The 19,999-nt window shown below is 44.1% G+C and overlaps 1 protein-coding gene across 1 annotated transcript in view; it reads left to right on the forward strand.

Annotated features, from left to right (window-relative positions):
- The first annotated feature begins 1,511 nt into the window (after positions 1 to 1,511).
- The window catches only part of LOC119974331, a 58,053-nt gene continuing 39,565 nt past the window's right edge, over positions 1,512 to 19,999 (forward strand). The window contains exons 1-5 of the mRNA XM_038813102.1: positions 1,512 to 1,710; positions 8,188 to 8,245; positions 8,358 to 8,403; positions 13,323 to 13,455; positions 15,669 to 15,733. Coding sequence (XP_038669030.1) covers positions 1,512 to 1,710; positions 8,188 to 8,245; positions 8,358 to 8,403; positions 13,323 to 13,455; positions 15,669 to 15,733 — 501 coding nt within the window. The remainder of the gene's footprint in view (positions 1,711 to 8,187; positions 8,246 to 8,357; positions 8,404 to 13,322; positions 13,456 to 15,668; positions 15,734 to 19,999) is intronic.

Here is a 19,999-nt window from a genome sequence, read left to right on the forward strand (position 1 = left end):
AGCTGATTCAATAAACAGGTCTGGAAACCGTTCCTACATCAGAGCATTGAGGCAGAAAAATCACTGGAAACAATATTTCTGTCAACTAATTTTGGGATGGCATTGGGAGCAATGGTAGATTTTTGGGACCAGACTCGCACACAGACATATATGTCAGTCAGGCAAAGCACTGCTGCCGATGTGAAGATTAAAAAAAAGAAGTTTCTACAACAACTGAGTAAGCCGACCGACAGTCAGGAAAAGACTTGCTTGCGTTGAAGTGAATGGGGTCTGGGCAGCAGGGACCGCACACGTGACAAAGTACACCAAAGCGGTCATACCATTAAAAAGATGCATTATGGTGAAAATAGAAGCAAATGGGCAGCCGGCTAAGTGTCCTGGTCACATTATCCGTGGAAATTTTCATGCTCTATTTGGCAGAACAAGGTTGGCTAAGATTAGACTGAATTGGGAAACAGTCAATCAACGAGTGGATTCAAAGGCCAACATACAACAACTTTTGAAGAAGTGGGAGAAGGTGTTCAAAGATTCACTAGGCTCTATGACTACAGTTCAGCTACGCCTAAAAATCAAGCCAGACAACACACCCAAAAGACTCAATTGTAGAACTGTAACATACGCCATCAGAACTAGACAGATTGGTAAGGACAAGAGTCATTGAACCTGTGGTACAAAGGATTAGTTGACACCAATTGTTTTTGTATTGAAGTGGAATTGCTCAGTGAGAATCAGTGGCAATTTAAAAATTACTATTAGCCCAGTTTTGTGCGCAGATAGTTATCCACTGTTGCTGATTGAAGACTTGTTTGCTGGACTTTTTGGGGGACATAAATTCAGTAAAATTGATCTTTCACAGGCATATCTGCAGATGAATATGACTGCCATTTCACAGCCAATACTCACCATCGTAATGCACAAAGGTCTGTTTCGTTACAGAGACTTCCTTTTGGAATAACATCTGCACCTGTTCTTTTTCAAAGATCCATGGATCAATCGCTAAGTGGGCTGAATGGAAAGCCATATTATTTAGCTGACAGCCTCATCACTGGTTTGAGTGAACAGGAGCCCTTGGAGAATTTGGAAGCTACATTGAAGCTGTTACAGAGCCACAACCTTAAGAGTTTGGATGGAAAGGCGTGACTTTTTCAAGTCATCCATAAATTATCTTGGTCATATCAACAACAAAAGTGGTTTACACAAAGAACCAAATAAAATGTCAGCAATCTGAGAAGCACCACATCCTAACAATGTGACACAATTATTGTCGTTTTTAGGATTGATCAATTATTCTGGTAAATTCTCACTAAATTTAGCAACATGATTGAAGCATTTACACACATTGCTATGTGTCAAACAGGCAAGGCACAGGTCAGAAAATGCAAAAATTATAACAACGAAGTGTAAGAAGCTTTACTGACGTCAGAACTGTTGGTTCATTATCATCCAAAAATGATGTTGTAATTAACTTGCGATGCCTCTCCCTATGGGACTGGTGCAGTCCTCTCGCAATTATGTCTCCAGAAGAGGAACAATCAATACCATTTGCTTCACGTATGCTTACTAGCGCAGAAACAAATTACTCTCAGCTAGAAAAAGAAGCTTTGAGCATCATTTTTGGTGAAGGAAGGTTCCACCATTACGTTTATGGGTGTAATTTTACCCTTTTGCCGGATCATCGACCCTTGACTGCAATCTTTGGGCCGTATAAAGGTATATCTTCTTTGGCAGCTAGTATGTTGCAAAGATGGACATTGATATTGTCGGCACACACTTGCGATATCCAGTTTCACAAGTCAGATCAGCATGTAAATGCTGTGCTTTATCACGATTGCCGTTCCAAGTCAAGCATGACCCAGAAGAAAATGTTGACAATATTGTATATTTCTCGCTCGTGGATCATGCACCTGCGACTTCATCTCTGGTTAAAAGATATAGAAGAACTGACCCAGCGATAGAAAGGTGATGGACTTGATCCAAAAAGGAATGTTGTCAGACATTCATTAGAAAAATCCAGACCGCAGGCCCTCCATCACACAAACACTTGAGTTGACAGTACAGAATGCAAGTTCGGGTGTGGGGGTTTATTTAATAAAATTTTACAGGAAAAAAATTCAGAACTTTGGACAGATGGAGACTCCATACTTTCCGACACCGGAAGGCTTCACCTTCATCCAACAGGTTCCATTGGAGGAGTGTGTACGAGGGCCAACGGGACCCAAAACCATTTCCTCTATTTTTGTCAGCAGCAAACAAGTTAAGAGAAAATGGTGTGGTCGCGCAGGTCGGCCGGCGTGGGTCACGCAGGTCGGCTGGCGTGGGTCGCGAAGGTCGGCCGTCGTGTGTCGCGAAGGTCGGCCGGGTTGGGTCCCGAAGGTTGGCCAGTTGGTAAAAATGGGTCCCCGGAAAAGAAGTTTGAAGAACACTGATCTAGGAGTTACACGACCAACCTGCTACGATCCTGATGAAGAGAGGCCCAATATACAGATGGATGATGAATGAGTTTGGTGATGTCATGCCGATCAGTTACTTGTTGCACAAAGTGAGTTTGCAGAAACTTCTCAAGCGGTTCTACCTTTAGAAGATCTCGAAAGCTACACTTTGGAATGGAGACCAGAGACAGTAACGAGTTGAGAATCTGTATCTGAGGACTTTACAATGCCCTTAGTGACAGACACCAAAGTGACTATTCAAAAGTATCATCTGCAGAAAAGAATGAGGACACTTCTGAGATTACAAGTAGCCGAGTTTATCGAATTCCACCAAAAAGCTCAGAGACTGTCTTATTGAATTGTATATGTGTATAGAGATAACATATTATATAAGTGCTAATGAAGCAAAAATGGAGGAATGTTATGCATCTAGAAATACATTTGTGCTGGTTAGCGTTACGTGACGTGTAGTGACGTCAGCAGAGTGTTTGTATGGGCTCTGATCAGATCACCATCTTGATTGTATGAGCAATTCTTAATAAACCTCTCATCATGTTTTACAAGAATCCAGAGTGTGGATACTTACATAGCTTTTATTTTTGCAGCAACAAAGAAATTTAACAGAGGATAATTAAAACTTTTAATCTTGGTCGTATTGGTTCAGCTGTCCATTATACATAGATACATACATAGAAGATAGGAGCAGGAGGAGACCTTTTGACCTTATGAGCCTGCTCCGCCATTCATCATGATCATGGCTGGTCATCCAACTTAATAACCTAATCCTGTTTTATCCCCATAGCCTTTGATCCCATTTTCCCCAAGTGCTATATCCAGCCGCCTCTTGAGTATATTCAAAGTTTGAGCATCAACTACTCCCTGTGGCAATGAATTCCACAGGCTCACTACTCTTTGTGTGAAGAAGTGTCTCCTTATCTCTGTCCGAAATGGTTTACCCTGAATCCTCAGGCTGTGACCCCTGGTTCTGGACACACCTATCATTGGTAACATTCTCCCTGCATCTACCCTGTCTAGTCATAGAATCATATCATAGAATTTACAGTGCAGAAGGAGGCCATTCAGCCCATCGAGTCTGCACCGTCTCTTGGAAAGAGCACCCTACCCAAGCCCACAGTTACACCATATCCCCATAAACCAGTAGCCCCACCCAACACTAAGGGCAATTTTCGACACTAAGGGGCAACTTATCATGGCCAATCCGCCTAACCTGCACATCTTTGGACTGTGGGAGGAAACCGGAGCACCCGGAGGAAACCCACGCACACACGGGGCGAACGTGCAGACTCCGCACAGACAGTGACCCAAGCCGGGAATCGAACCTGGGTCCCTGGAGCTGTGAAGCAATTGTGCTAACTACTATGCTACCGTGCTGCCCAAAAGTCCTGTTAGAATTTTATAAGTCTCTATGGTAGCCTCACGGTAGCATGGTGGTTAGCATCAATGCTTCACAGCTCCAGTGTCCCAGGTTCGATTCCCGGCTTGGGTCACTGTCTGTGTGGAGTCTGCACGTCCTCCCCGTGTGTGCGTGGGTTTCCTCCGGGTGCTCCGGTTTCCTCCCACAGTCCAAAGATGTGCAGGTTAGGTGGATTGGCCATGCTAAATTGCCCGTAGTGTAAGGTTAATGGGGGGATTGTTGGGATACGTGGGTTTGAGTGGGGTGATCATTGCTCGGCACAACATCGAGGGCCGGAGGGCCTGTTCTGTGCTGTACTGTTCTAAATCCCTCCTCATTCTTCTGAACTCCAGCGAGAACAATCCCAACCTAGTCAATCTCTCATCATATGACAGTCCCGCCATCCTTGGAATCAGTCTGGTAAATCTTCGCTGAACTCCCTCGAGAGCAAGAACATCCTTCCTCAGAGAAGGAGATCAAAACTGCACACAAAGAACAAAGAACAAAGAAACTTACAGCACAGGAACAGGCCCTTCGGCCCTCCCAGCCTGCGCCGATCCAGATCCTTTATCTAAACCTGTCGCCTATTTTCCAAGGATCTACTTCCCTCTGTTTCCCGCCCATTCATATATCTGTCCAGATGCATCTTAAGTGATGCTATCGTGCCCGCCTTTACCACCTCTGCTGGTAAAGCGTTCCAGGCACCCACCACCCTCTGCGTAAAAAACTTTCCGCGCACATCTCCCTTAAACTTTCCCCCTCTCACCTTGAAATCGTGACCCCTTGTAATTGACACCCCCACTCTTGGAAAAAGCTTGTTGCTATCCACCCTGTCCATACATCTCATAATTTTGTAGACCTCAATCAGGTCCCCCCTCAACCTCCATCTTTCCAACGGAAACAATCCTAATCTATTCAACCTTTCTTCATAGCTAGCACCCTCCATACCAGGCAACATCCTGGTGAACCTCCTCTGCACCCTCTCTAAAGCATCCACATCCTTCTGGTAATGTGGCGACCAGAACTGCACGCAGTATTCCAGATTTGGCCTAACCAAAGTCCTATACAACTATAACATGACCTGGCGACTCTTGTACTCAATACCCCGTCCGATGAAGGCAAGCATGCTGTATGCCTTCTTGACCACTCTATCGGCCTTCGTTGCCACCTTCAGGGTACAGTGGACCCAGGACTCTTCCATTGACCGTATAATCCGCTCTTGAATTAGATCTTCCAAAATGCATCACCTTGCATTTGCCTGGATTGAACTCCATCTGCCATTTCTTTGCCCAACTCTCCAATCTATCTATATTTTGCTGTATTCTCTGACAGTCCTCCTCGCTATCTGCAACTCCACCAATCTTAGTATCACAATACTCCAAGTGTGGTCTCACCAAGGCACTGTACAATTGCAGCAACACATCCCTGCTTCTATACTCAAAACCTCTTGTAATGAAGGCCAACATACCATTAGCCTTCTTTACCGCCTGCTGCACCTGCATGCTTACCTTCAGCGAATGGTGCACAAGGACACCCAGGTCCCGTTGCACACTCCCCTCTCCCAATTTACAACCATTCAGGTATAATCTGCCTTCCTGTTTTTGCTTCCAAAATGAATAACCTCACACTTATTCAAATTATACTGCATCTGCCATTGGTTTGCCCATTTGCCCAACCTGTCCAGATTTTGCTGTAGGATCTCTGCATCCTCGTCACAATTCACCCGCCCACCTAATTTGGTGTCATCTGCAAACTTTGAAATGTTACATTTGTTCCCTCATCATTAATATATATTGTGAATAGCTGGGGTCCCAGCACCCATCCCTGTGGTACCCCACAGGTTACTGCCTGCCAATTTGAAAAGGACCCATGAATCCCTACTCTTTGTTTCCTCTCTGCCAACCAGTTTTCTATCCACCTCAATGCATTTCTCCCAATCCCATGTGCTTTAATCTTGCAAAATAATCTCTTATGAGGGACTTTGTCAAACGACATTCATGTGACAATGTTGTTGATCCCAGTTGAAGTTGTAACTGGATGGGAAGATTCTAGAATGGAATTATGGCTCTGAAGACTGTAACTTTCACATTTTAAAAATAAAATGTGGAGGAACAGAGTAAATTTTTTTTTGTTTTTTTTATAGATTTAGATTACCCAATTCATTTTTTCCAATTAAGGGGCAATTTAGTGTGGTCAATCCACCTAGCCTGCACATCTTAGGGTTGTGGGGGGAAACCCACGCAAACACGGAGAGAATGTGCAAACTCCACACAGCCAGTGACCCAGAGCCGAGATCGAACCTGGGACCTCGGCACCGTGAGGCAGCAGTGCTACTCACTGCGCTACCATGCTGCCGGAACAGAGTAATATGACCGCTAATTATTTTAACAACAAGAAATTTTTTTAAAATTAAACATGAAAAAATTGGATAACAATACAGTATGCCTTTACCCCCCCCCCCCCCCCCCCCCCCCCCCACCTTGGCTTAATAAATACACACAGATTTAAATATTAACATAATCAAAAATTACGTCTTAAGCTACAATGCTTAAAAGTCCTAGTTAATCACTGAAGGTGAGTCTAGGAAAATACACAGTCCCCTCTGAACCCAAATTAGAGTCTGTTTGTTTTTCCTCGGAAACCCCCCCAGATGATGATCACATGCGAGTTTCAAAACTTCACTGCCAAAAACACATTTTAAAATTTTCTCTCTTAATAATACTTTTCCTCAGCGATTTGCATTCAGAAATCCAGTCCAGGTTTTACCCAAGCTTTCGTTCCACTTTTAACAGTGAATTCAATCCAGTATTTTACACCACCCCCTTTTAGGTTTCCTTTTTTCTTAACTGTTTTTACACAAACTCCGAGATCCAGCCACCGATTTCCATAGTTATTTCAACTCACGTTCCACAGGCTGTAGTAGAATCTCACAAGCCTGTAAATCACTTCATATATACTGAAGCATCTCGGCCTTCTTCTCGGCTCTGTCTGTCTTTTTGTTCTATTACCTTTAACATCAGACTCCTTGGAAACATCTCCTCATTTCTCTAGTTTCTTCAGATCTTTGCACTTGTTTTCGTAACCAATAAAAAAATGACATGGCTTTTCTTCTAGCAAAGTTCAGTGAGTTCCCTCTCTGGCCTTCTAAAGCAACTGCTTCTAGCGGAGCTGTGAGAGCTTTCTTCTCTCTAACTACCTATCTCCAGCTGCTCTCACATTTAGCTAAAACTAGAACTTAAAAGCTTCTCTCTCTTACAAGGCCTCAGTTTCTAAGCAATGCCTGCATACCTCTGCTGGCATATTAATTCTTCATGCCGTAGCCCTCTCTAAGCAAAATAGAAACATAGTTGGAACTTAACCAACCCCCACACATACAAACACCTTTATCCAGCATGAATCTAACTATAGGTTTTATGCTTCCAGGCACAAAAACTTTAACTTAAACCCACTTATAAATATACCTTATTTCTAATGTTTACCAATAGAAGCATAGATCCCTTAAAACTACCTTTATTTTCCTAACAATGCTAAATGTATCCGACATTCAGATTGGCTGGCACAATGGCCAATTGCCTTTGAAATGTTCTTCCTTTCCCGCTACTTATTTTAGGATTCGTAAGCTGCTCATGAATTCTTAAAATATATTTTATCATAAATTATACAACTTCCAATACAATAAGAAAGGAGATGAGGAGGATTTTATTTCTCTCAGAGGGTAGTCAATGTTTAGAATTTTCTTCCCCAGAGAGCAGTGGAGGCTGGGTCATTGAACATCTTCAAGCCTGAATAAAGGGGTCAAGGATTATGAATGATGTGGAGATGCCGGTGTTGGACTGGGGTGAGCACAGTAAGCAGTCTTACAACACCAGGTTAAAGGCTAACAGGTTTGTTTCAAACACGAGCTTTCGGAGTGCAGCTCCTTCCTCAGGTGAATGGAGAGGTATGTTCCAGAAACATTTATATAGACAAAGTCAGAGATGCTGGACAATGCTTGGAATGCAAGCATTTGCAGGTAATCAAATCATTACAGATCCAGGGAGAGGGATAATGACAGGTTAAAGAGGTGTGAATTGTCTCAAGCCAGAACAGTTGGTAGGATTTTGCAAGTCCAGGCCAGATGGTGGGGGTTGGATGTAATGCGACATGAATCCAAGATCCCAGTTGAGGCCGAATGCTCGCATTCTAAGCATCCTTACAAGGATTATGAAGGAGGACAAGAAAGTGGAGTCATAAGGCCACAATCAAATCAGCCATGATCTTATTGAATGGCGGAGTAGGATCGAAGGACCAAGTGGCCTACTCCTGCTCCTGTTTCTCATCATTTTCTGTTCTTATTATCCACAGTGTCAAGAGTGCAACCTCTTATTATGAAGTGCAAAGGTTCCAGTGTGATTTTCCTGCAGTGCAAATTAGAATTTTTAGTTTTCAGTGCAACTTCCTCTTTGTTGGAAAAAAATAATAATATGGCAACTTATATGTCTCTGACAATTATGCATTACTTTTTCTTGTACCAGATCTGTAGCTGAAAAGATGGCAAAGCTGAGGATCCGGTTGAATAAGGTAAGGAGCCGTGTATCTGCAACTCTTATATCAACACCTATATTATCAATTAGGGGAGCCACAAATACTAAAATATTATGCTTTTGAATTTCACTGTGTCAGGCACACAAGATGGTTGGCATTGACAAACACAACAATGGGTCAGGATTTGGTGTCACCTTGCACTAAACAGGTTATAAAATGCATCAAGTGAACAGAATGTAATCATTTTTATTTTTGTGTATTTAAAACAGATTTCACTTCAAACAAAGAAAAACAATGATGTCACCACAGAATTCCAGAAAGGAACAATAAAGATCATTGCTCATTTCACTAGCAAGGAATATAGCAAAATCTTCATGGATTATAACACTCTGGAGGTATGGACTGGTGATTGCTGTGTGTGTGGAGGTAGATGTGCAAGTCTTAGTCATAACAGTAATTCGAATCTGCAAATATCCTTCTGTTTCTATTTTAAATAATATTCCTCGACACACAGGTTGATCGCCTATGATATTATGCATTAAGTCACTTGCCACTGAATGTTTGCTTAAGTACACCGACATGGAATGTGATAGCAAATGGAAAGGGCAGACATTTTTATTTTCAACACGCTATTTGACTACTTCTGGCTGAGAAATAAATAATATTCCCCGACACACAGGTTGATCGCCTGTGATATTATGCATTAAGTCACTTGGCACTGAATGTTTGCTTAAGTACAACGATATGAAATGTGATAGCAAATGGTAAGGGCAGGCGTTTTTATTTTCAACACGCTATTTGACTACTTCTGGCTCAGGACTGGAGCTAAGAACTGCAGGACCTGTAAACAGATGATGAAGATGAAGTATTTCAGATAATTGCTAAGTAGGTAGGTTACAGCCTCATCACTGGCCAGTTTGCAAGCCTGGGAAATTCCACATCTGGTCTTCCCAATGCCCTCAACCCATCTTCACATTTACAGGGGATGCTGAGGCCCAGGGTGGCCCTTAAGTGGCCAATTAGTGACAACTTAAGGGCTGGTTTGGACGCAGGGCTGGATTCTCCGGTCCCCCAGCTGCGTGGTTCTCGGTGGCGCACAGTTCGCTGGCGGCGGGATTTTGGCAATTCTTGCCACTTGTCAAAAGGACTTTAGGAGTGTGCTGCTGGTGGACACAGAGAATCCCAATGGAGGGAGAATTCAGCCTAAGTCTGGGGGGGGGGGGGGGGCTGGAATGGGGTGAGGGGGTTGGGGGAAGCCCAGCCGTAACCCTGCTCAGGCCTCAGACAGGAAAAGTGGGGCAGGCAACTCCTTCAATGGCCCCCTTTCCACATCCGGCGTGCCTCCCGAGATCTTCCTCCCAGCCTCCCCCACCCTCAAGACTCCCATTCTACCTCCCTCCTCCCCCCACTTCGCACCTGCCTTTCACCTCTTACCCTCCCCCCCATCTCTCCGCACCTCCCCTCCTCAGCAAAGTTTTCCCTCATAACCAGCTGTGAAAACCCCGCATTTACCTCCATTCTAGTACTGGAATATACAAACTTGAGGGCAGCTAATAGTTCTAACAGTGGCCATCACTCCCAATAGCGCAGCGGGGTCTACAGAGCTGCCATTCAATCCAGCGGTTTTCCAAGGAGGGACCTCCTCCTGAGTGACAGGCGGAAATCTCGCCTACACCCAACTCATGCTCTTCGGAGCCTAAAATGGCTGAAGGGCAGCCAGCGCCAGTGGGGAGGCGTAAATGTCAGGGGTGAGCCTGCCTCTACTTGGCTAGCTATGTGCACAGCCATTTAGAAGCCGTTGAGGGCAGCCAGTCTTGAAGAAAGCGTGCTGGAATTGAGCCCAGGCTTTATAATAATAATCTTTACGAGTGTCACAAGTAGGCTTACATTAACACTGCAATGAAGTTACTATGAAAAGCCGCTAGTCGCCACACTCAGGCACCTGTTTGGGTACACTGAGGGAGAATTCAGAATGTCCAATTCACCTAACAAGCACATCTTTCGGGACTTGTTGGAGGAAACTGGATCACCTGGAGGAAACTCACGCAGACACGGGGAGAACATGCAGACTCCGCACAGTGACCCAAGCCGGCAATCTGTCATGTGAGAGTATCTTTAAGAATTGGGTGTTTATCAAATATCTGTAGTGGCTGTACCTTTAAGAAATGGGTGTTTATCAAATAGTTGCAGTGATGTCAGAGTGTGGGTGGAGCTGGGCTGGCTGTCTTTCAATTTCGTTTTTGAGCAGGCAGCTACAGTGTGTTTTAGTTTCGTTTTCAGAGCTAGATAGCTGCAGGAAAAGCAAGCAGCTATATAATGATCTCTCACTACAAGCTACAGACTGCCTTCAGCTCATTTGAGGATTTCAAAGTAATACCGGTTTCTGTAGAGAATGTAAACCTGCTGTCTTTCTGTAAAAAGTGTCTTTAGAACTTATGGATGTTGTTAGGAAAGTTATGAAGGGTTACTTATGGAGATATTGATGTTGATAGTTGTTAAGTTGTTTACTGTGGGTTTATAAAGTGTTAACTGGATTCATAAATAAACATGGCTTTGTTTTAAAAGTACTTTAGATTTCTGTTGCATCACACCTATAAAGTAGGCTCTTGTGTTCCCCATGACCAAAATCTATGAAAAGTGGTGGGTCAGGTGAACTCCATGATACACTTTGGCGTTCTCTAAACCCTGGCCCATAGCAAATCGAACCTGGGTCCCTGGCGCTGTGAAGCAACAGTGCTAACCACTGTGCTACCATGCGTAAGTTAAATCCAAGTCTTATTGTGTCTTTCAGCCCCCTGTGAGGGGCATAAGGGCGGGGGCTGGTGATGGGGGAAGTAGTGGAGGACTAGGGTGGACATTGCTGGAGGTTGAGGGAAGGAACAGGGGAGTAGGGTGACTATGATGGAACCTTCATTAGGCAACCAGATTTGTAAAGGAGGGATTCCCCACCCCATTACTGCTACGAACCTGATCAGTGAAACCTGCCAAACTGGGCATGGCATCAGCCTCCTGATACCATGGGTAGAATCCTAGCGATAGTAGAAAGAGACCTGGAAGTGGCTTGGCCACTTAAGGACCTTCAAGGCTCATAGGTGACTGAGCTTCTCAATACCTCTACCTTCGACAGGTAAAATTACATTGAAGGCAGGCAACAGCAGGGCAAGTGCGCTGGCTCAAGTATTTAAATTACTCACATGAACCAATCAAATACTAAGTTCATATGTTGTACAGGTAGGGGAACTACCAATCAGCAAGCAGCTTTCATCACAAAACCAAGATACTCAATTTGATTTGCAATGGTAACATTAATGAACCAACAAGTACCACAAAAGTAAACAATCAGAATGCTTAAAATACAGCTTTCGAAACTGGATAAGTCTAAATATTAAAGTTCTAAAATAAATACTTCTTAAAGAAAGTACAGAATTTAGGCACAAATCTGCTTGAATCCATGTAACAGCTCATCTTTGGCCAAGCCTGCCCTTTTTTCTAGGGCCTGCGTTAGGGACATCATTACGTTCACTGTTTCAATGTTCACCTGATTTTTTCCATTGACATCTCACATGCTCTGGGCAATTAAGAGACTATTCTTTTTATCCTAAGCAAAACATTGTTCCAGTGGAATGCAGAATTCTGCTACTACAGTCCACAGATAGGTACATCAGTCGTGAATTTGTGTTGTCCAGCTTGTCTTCGTGGCTACCACAATACAGTTTGACTGCTTGGCTGTGCTTGAGTGAGAGGTTTCCCCAACTTAGTGATAGGCAAGGACAACAGATTCCTTTCTAATATCTTGAAAACCACTACAGCAGATCAACTGCATCTTATGCTGTATTTTCTATTACATGGTATTAAACTCCTGTTATTATTAAACAGTCTGCCCTTCGATCTATTGTGGGCGATACCATATAGATTTACATAGAATTTACAGTGCAGAAGGAGGCCATTCGGCACATCGAGTCTGCACCGGCTCTTGGAAAGAGCACCCTACCCAAGATCATCACCTCCACCCTATCCCCATAACCCAGTATCCCCACCCAACACTAAGAGCAATTTTGGACACTAAGGGCAATTTAGCATGGCCAATCCACCTAACCTGCACATCTTTGGACTGTGGGAAGAAACCGGAGTACCCGGAGGAAACCCACGCACACACGGGGGAGGATGTGCAGACTCCGCACAGACAGTGACCCAAGCCGGAATCGAACCTGGGACCCTGGAGCTGTGAAGCGATTGTGCTATCCACAATGCTACTGTGCTGCCCTATACCATAGGATATAGAGGTACCATACTGAATATAAAGATACAGAGAACAAGGCTGTATTTTAACATCAGAGTGAATGACATTGATAAACTAGTGAAATTTGTAGTGGGACCAAAAAGTCATGTAAAATCTCTCAGATCGCCATGCTTACATACAATAAAATAAAACAGTATTTCCATCAAATGTGAAGAATTCATTTCAAAAGTTGATGAAATTTGTAACCATCACTTAATCGTAGGATTGAAAAGGTAGCTGTATTCACAATTGTTGAATATTTCAATTATAAAAAATTAAGTTCACCTTAAGAGAGGTGGAATTCTCCACTAGCTGGAGGCTGTTCATCAACTTCTTTAAGGACATTCATACGTCTAGTGGGGGTGGGGGAAGGATTTGTGTTTAGTTTGGTGTTAAACGACGAGGTGAGGGGGCATCATGTTAATTGCGTATGGTTCACTGTTGCTGATGTTTGCTCATTTCTGTATACTTTCTGTATACTTGAAAATAAAATATTTTTAAAAAGAATATTTCAACCATCAGCCATAAGAGGGCACCATCACCATTGGTTAAGGAATATTTCAGCACTATTTTAGGGTTTTAAATACTGTCAGAAATGGATTGCTTTGATTCACCCCCAATGATTTATCAGCCATTTTAAAGGATGTCCTGGGATAATAATGAAATGTGACCACAGCTGGAAAGAAGGTCATGTTCCTTGTTTTGTGTTCAGGATGTCTACAGCTGGCTGTTTCGAGAAATTTGTGAAGCTGGACACTTGCCTAGTAACTTACTGCTGAAACATGGCTCAAAAGAGTTCCCTCTTAAAGGTAATATAATGGTTGCAAAAAAATTAGAACTGTACTACTTTTAAAACTAGACCCGTGTAGTATATTGGGAGACGTATTGCAATTCAGTCTTAAATCAGGCAAGGATTTTTATTCCATCTCTCCCCAAGGAGAAAGCATATTTAACAAGCTGATAAGCATTTACTTTTTTGTAGTGAGGTTGCATTGACCTGTTTGGCCTAGATTTCCTTACAGATGCTGCCAGGCCTGTTCATCGCTATATGGTATCCTCTGCTCCTGTTTCAGATTCCAGGACCACAGCTTTTGCCAAGAGGAAGATACATACAATGGCAAAGTCCATTGACCTCGGGCGGGATTCTCCAGTTGCCGGGCGAACGTGGCCGGAGAATCCCACCCAATATCTCTCAAAACATGGGCTGGATTCTCCGAGTCTGGGGCTATGTCCCCACGCCGGCGTGGGAACGATGGCGTTTTACGCCAGAAGAACTGACGCAAAATGGCCACCGATTCCCCATTTTGCTGGGGGCTAGCAGGATGGCAGCGTGGAGGACCTGGCTCTAGCTGCCGATACACCCCAGAGATTTGGTCAGTCCGTGGCTGCACATGTGCACAGCAGCGCTCGAGGACCCAGCCCGCGAAATAGTCCCCCCCCTCGGCTGGACCACCCCCCCCCACAGTGCCCCCAGCCCCGAGGAATGTCCCCCCCCTGCCCACGGATCGACACCACAGCCGCCAGGCCGAGTACCTGATGAGTACACGTGTCCCACCCCATCAGGAACTCAGCCGGTCGAGGGCAGAGCATCGGGGGAGGCGGGGGGGGGGGGGGGGGGGGGGGGTGCTCAGGCAAAGACCTCAGGCCGTCGATAAGTGGCACGGAGTATGCCGCTTTGGAGGGGGCGGAGTATCGCGAAAGCGGCACCGCCCCCGATTTGGTCGGAAACTTGGACTCTTCGGCCCTTCGCCAAATGCGATTCCGGCATTGCCGACCAGATAATCCAGCCCCACATCTTTTAAAATTGGACTTTTATCCAGTAGGGGGCATGTTAATTCATTCAATTTGATTCAGATTCGGGTTTTATTTCCTCCAGTCCCTGAACTTTATCCTTACTTCTGAAAAAAAAAATCTAACCCAAACTCTATGAAGTGGCAACGTTTCAGGAGAAAACTAATCCGGGATGAAGAAGCAGACGTAAACTGCTCACAGGGGCCGAATACCTTAGAACTCATTTGTAGTACAACATGTTTAATCAGGCTTGTCCATTAATTAATTGATGGCCTTCATGCTGAAAGGGTCTGGGTGTGCTGAAACATTACCTGTGGAATGGGTTGAAAGTCACTGGCAAGATGTTTGACACCAAGGATTTCCACCTTTCACCGTCCAATTTTCCATGGAGATGACATTCATCTGAACAGAAATTGTGGGGATGTTTAAAACTCAGATGGATGCATCATAACGGCAGCTAAAATATTTTCTTAAGAAATTCATCAGTGAGATTAAATGTTGATCTTTTCCAAGATGTCTGTGCCGTGCTTAAAAAAAGGTGCCATCTGAATTCTCTCTTACTTTCGCTGAGAATCAAGAAAACAGTTCTGATATTCAGCCGTGCGTTATTCAGCGTGCATTTCATTTACAGATGTTATACAGCAAGATCGGATTGAACACACAATACATGGAATCTTTATTTTATGTAGCGCCCTCTTTACTCTTGCAGCTAGACCTACGTCTGCTGAATTCATGCCCTCTTCGATTGCCGTGCCATATGGAATTGAATAGCCTGGAGCAAAATCTCTTAACATATAAATGGAAAATTTAAAAACATATTGCATAATTTTTTTCTTTGTATGGCTCATTGATGAAAGAAAATTTGAAAGTGGTAAAGTCTTCAATTTTAATATTCCAGAGATAGCAGTGTTGATGAGGGGCCACATAAATCATTGGGTGAGGTATATTAAAGTGATGTTTATGCAGCAATTATTTATGTTAAAATGAAGTAATAAATATCTATTGTTTTTTTTTAAACTCAGTTTTCCCTATTGCTCTTACCAGATTATACAGTGGAAGAGAGTAACATTAGCAGAATATTCTACATATCAGGAAAACTCTGTATTTAACACCTGACTTTGCACATCAGCTTCGAGATTTTCTACAGGAATGGAATAATTCAGCTTCCTCTGTTTCTCCTGGTGCTCCACCAATGAATCTGCATAATGTGCCTTTTTATCTGACTCCTTAGCAAACACCAAGGACATGCCAGTCACAGACATTACCAGTCCGTTGGAAGTGGAAGAACTAAAAAGGGTAAAATAATTTTTTTCTTCTAAAAAAAATACTGGCTTGCTGCTAACCTTATAAACTTATAAATCATGCATATTCAGAATGAAGAATAACTAGGCGGAAATGGGTGATACATCCAGACTGACGCACAGTCCATTCAAACCTACTGTGGAACCCCTATGATTGCCCACATTAAAACCACTGGTGGCACAGTGGGTAGTACTACTGTCTCACAGCGCCATGGACGTGGGTTCAATTCCGGCCTTGGGTGACTGTCTGTGTGAAGCTTTCATTTTCTCTCCGTGTCTGCGGAGGTTTCCTCCCGGTGCTCCGGTTTCCTCCTACAATCCAAAGACAGGTTAGGTGGGTTGGCCATGTTAAATTGTTCCATAGTGCACAAAGATGTGTAGGTTAAGTAGTTATTGGGATAGGGCGAGGGAGCGGGCTTGGGTGGAATGCTCTTTCAGAGGGTTGGTGCAGACTCGATGGGCCGAATGGCATCCTTTTGCACTTCAGGAATTCTACAATACAAAACATTGTGTCTTGTTTGTTTGTTAATAATTCCCACTCATGGGCGGCATGGTGGAGCAGTGGTTAGCACTGCTGCCTCACAGCGCCGAGGACCTGGGTTCAATCCCAGTCCCGGGTCACTGCCTGTGTGGAGTTTTCACATTATCCCCATGTCCGCGTGGGTCTCACCCTCACAATCCAAAGATGTGCAAGTTAGGTGGATTGGCTACGCTAAATTGCCCCTTAATTGGAAAAAAGAATTGGGTACTCTAAATTTAAAATAAATAAATACATGATTCCTACTCGTGCTCAGCGTACTGGTTAGCTCAGTTGGCGGGATGTAGAGCGATGCCAACAGCGTGGATTCAATACCTGTACGGGCTGTGGTTATCCGTGAGGGCCCCACCTTCTCAACCTTGCCCCTCGCCTGAAGTGTGGTGACCCGCGGGTTAAATCATCACCAGTCTCTCACATAATGGGCTGAATGGCCTCCTTCTGCATTGTAAAATGTCTAGCTCTACCAATTTTGATCATCAACTCCTCAATCCTTTTCATATGGTGGACAATACAGGTCCTACAATCGGTTCCAGTTTGGGTTCTTTAGATTCTGAACCGGCATTTTGTGGGAGTGTGGCTCTTGTTTACACTGTAGCTTGATCAGTTGTTTGCATACCACATTCTGTTAGCCAGCAAGATGGTTGCCCTTTATTTTTCTCTGGCCCCACAAACTGATTCCCATGATATCTCTACCCACGAGAAATTCCTCCTGGTGCATTTATCCTATGAATACGTGTGGTGATTTTATAAGTAGAAGCACAGTGGTAGGAATTTCTAACAATGGATGAAAATCTCTATTCCTCGGCAGAGGGAGACAGTGTACCGTTGCCCATCATGTCTCTACCGACTCACCAATTGAGCACATTGTTTCTATTCATATAATCGTCTGATGCTCTCTTCAATGCCTTGATTGCACCTGCCTTCCACCACACTTTCAGGCAGTGCATTGCAGTCCCGAACAATTGTCAGTGTGAGAATCACACGGCACATGCTTCTTTTGCAGATCCCTAAATCTGTGCCTTCTTGTTTTTGATCGTGTTAGAGCGGGAACAATTTCGCCCCATCAATTCTGCCCAGCGCCCTTTTGATTTTAATCTTCTCCGATTAGCCTTCTTCTCTCCAAGGAGAACAGTCCCAACCTCTCCAGTCAAACTTCATCCCTGTAACCACTCTTGTAAACCACTTCTGCACCCTCTGCAATGCATTCACATTCTTCCAATGGTGTGGCACCCAGAACTGTACACAATACTCCAGCTGAGGTCTGACTCATAATCTCCTTGCTCTTGTACACTATGTTCCTATTAATAAAGCTCAGGATACCAAATGCTTTATAACTGCTCTCTCCACATGTCCTTCTACCTTCAATGATCTATGCACATATTCACTCAAGGTCCTCTACTTCTGCACCCCCTCAAGAATTTTACCCTTTATTTTATTTTGCCTCTAAATGTTCATCCTACCAAAATGCATCACCTCACACTTTTCTGCATTGAATTTCATCTACCACCTATCTTACCACTCCACCATCTTGCCATGCCCGTTTGAGGTTCTACACTGTTCTCCTCACAGTTCACACTATTTCTAAGATTTGTGTCATCTGCAAATTTGGAAATTGTCCCTTGCGCACCAAGATCTAGATCATTAATATATAGCAAGAAAAGAAAGGATCCTAATAGGGCAGCATGGTAACATGGTGGTTAGCATAAATGCTTCACAGCTCCAGGGTCCCAGGTTCAGTTCCCGGCTGGGTCACTGTCTGTGCGGAGTCTGCACGTCCTCCCCGTGTGTGCGTGGGTTTCCTCCGGGTGCTCCCGTTTCCTCCCACAGTCCAAAGATGTGCGGGTTAGGTAGATTGGCCGTGCTAAATTGCCCGTAGTGTCCTAAAAAATAAGGTTAAGGGGGGTGGGGTTGTTGGGTTACGGGTATAGGGTGGATACGTGGGTTTGAGTAGGGTGATCATTGCTCGGCATAACATCGAGGGCCGAAGGGCCTGTTCTGTGCTGTACTGTTCTATGTTCTATGTTCTAATACCGACCCTAGGGATCTCCACTACAAACCTTCCTCCAGCCCGAAAAATATCCATTGACTCTAACTCTCTGCTTCCTCTTACTCAGCCAATTTTGTATCCACGTTGCTACTGTCCCTTTGTTCCATAAGCTATATGGGCAGCACAGTGGCACAATGGTTTTCAGATGACACGAAACTTGGAAATAGTGCAAACTGTGAGGAGGACAGTGTAGAATCTCAAACGGGCCTGGCAAGATGGTGGAGAGGTAAGGATAGGTGGTGGATGAAAATCAATGCAGAAACGAGTGAGGTGATGCATTTAAGTAGGATGAACGCCTCACAGTTAGGGACCTGTGTTCAATTCCGGCCTCGTGTCTGTGTGGAGTATGTCGTTTCTCCTATTGTCTGCGTGGGTTTTCTCTGAATACTTCGGTTCCTTCCCACAGTCCAAAGATGTGCGGGCTAGGTCAGTTGGCCATGCTAAATTACCCCTTAGTATCCAAAGATCTGCTGGTTAGGTGCGATTACCCGGATAGGGTGGGGGAGTGAGGCTAGGTAGAGTGCTCTTTCAGAGGGTCGGTGCAGACTCAATGGGTTGAATGGCCTCCTTTGTAATGTAGGAATTCAATAGAACATAGAACAGTACAGCACAGAACAGGCCCTTCGGCCCTCGATGTTGTGCCGAGCAATGATCACCCTACCCAAACCCACGTATCCACCCTATACCCGTAACCCAACAACCCCCCCCCCCCCCCCCTTAACCTTACTGTTTAGGACACTACGGGCAATTTAGCATGGCTAATCCACCTAACCCACACATCTTTGGACTGTGGGAGGAAACCGGAGCACCCGGAGGAAACCCACGCACACACGGGGAGGACGTGCAGACTCCGTACAGACAGTGACCCAGCCGGGAATCGAACCTGGGACCCCGGAGCTGTGAAGCATTTATGCTAACCACCATGCTACCGTGCTGCCCCTATGGTTCTAGAACTTGTGTCACAAGTCTGTTGTGTTAAATGTCTTTTGAAAATCTGTTCACACCACATCAACAGTATCATCCTCATCGACCCTTTCTGTTAACTCTTCAAAAGACTCCAGCATGTTAGTAAAACACAATTTCCTCTTAGAAATCCATGCTGGCTCGTCTTAGTAAACCCACATATTTGTACGTGGATACTAATTCTATTACAAAAAATTATTTCTAGTAAGCCTTCCTAACCCTAAAGTTAAACTAACTGGTCTGTAATTGCTGGGCTTATCAAAATACTTTAATGGGATCTTTTATGTCCACTTGAAAAGGCAGAAGAGGCACATCCGAAACACAGCACCTATGACAGTGCACCAATCCCTTAGTATTACACTGAGCGTTGACAATCAGCTCTAAAAATCATTCAAAGGTTCTTATGGGGCTTTTCACAGTAACTTCATCGCAGTGTTAATGTAAGCCTACGTGTGAAAATAATATTATTATAATTTGACATAGCAAAAATCTTGTGATGCTCTACTGTCGACGGATACAAGGGCAAAGTGGATATGTTACTGTAAAGTGATCCAGAACTCTGGGCTAATGATTTGTAGGCATCAACTTCCCGCTATAGCAGCTGGCCAATTTAAATTCAGTTAAATAAACTTGGAATAAAAAAGCCAATGTTAGAAATAATGATAATACAACTGCCAATTTGGTGTCAAAACACTTCTAATTTCCTAATGTTA

Source organism: Scyliorhinus canicula, chromosome 12 (genome assembly GCF_902713615.1).
Source record: "Scyliorhinus canicula chromosome 12, sScyCan1.1, whole genome shotgun sequence".
Classification (NCBI taxonomy): domain Eukaryota; kingdom Metazoa; phylum Chordata; class Chondrichthyes; order Carcharhiniformes; family Scyliorhinidae; genus Scyliorhinus; species Scyliorhinus canicula.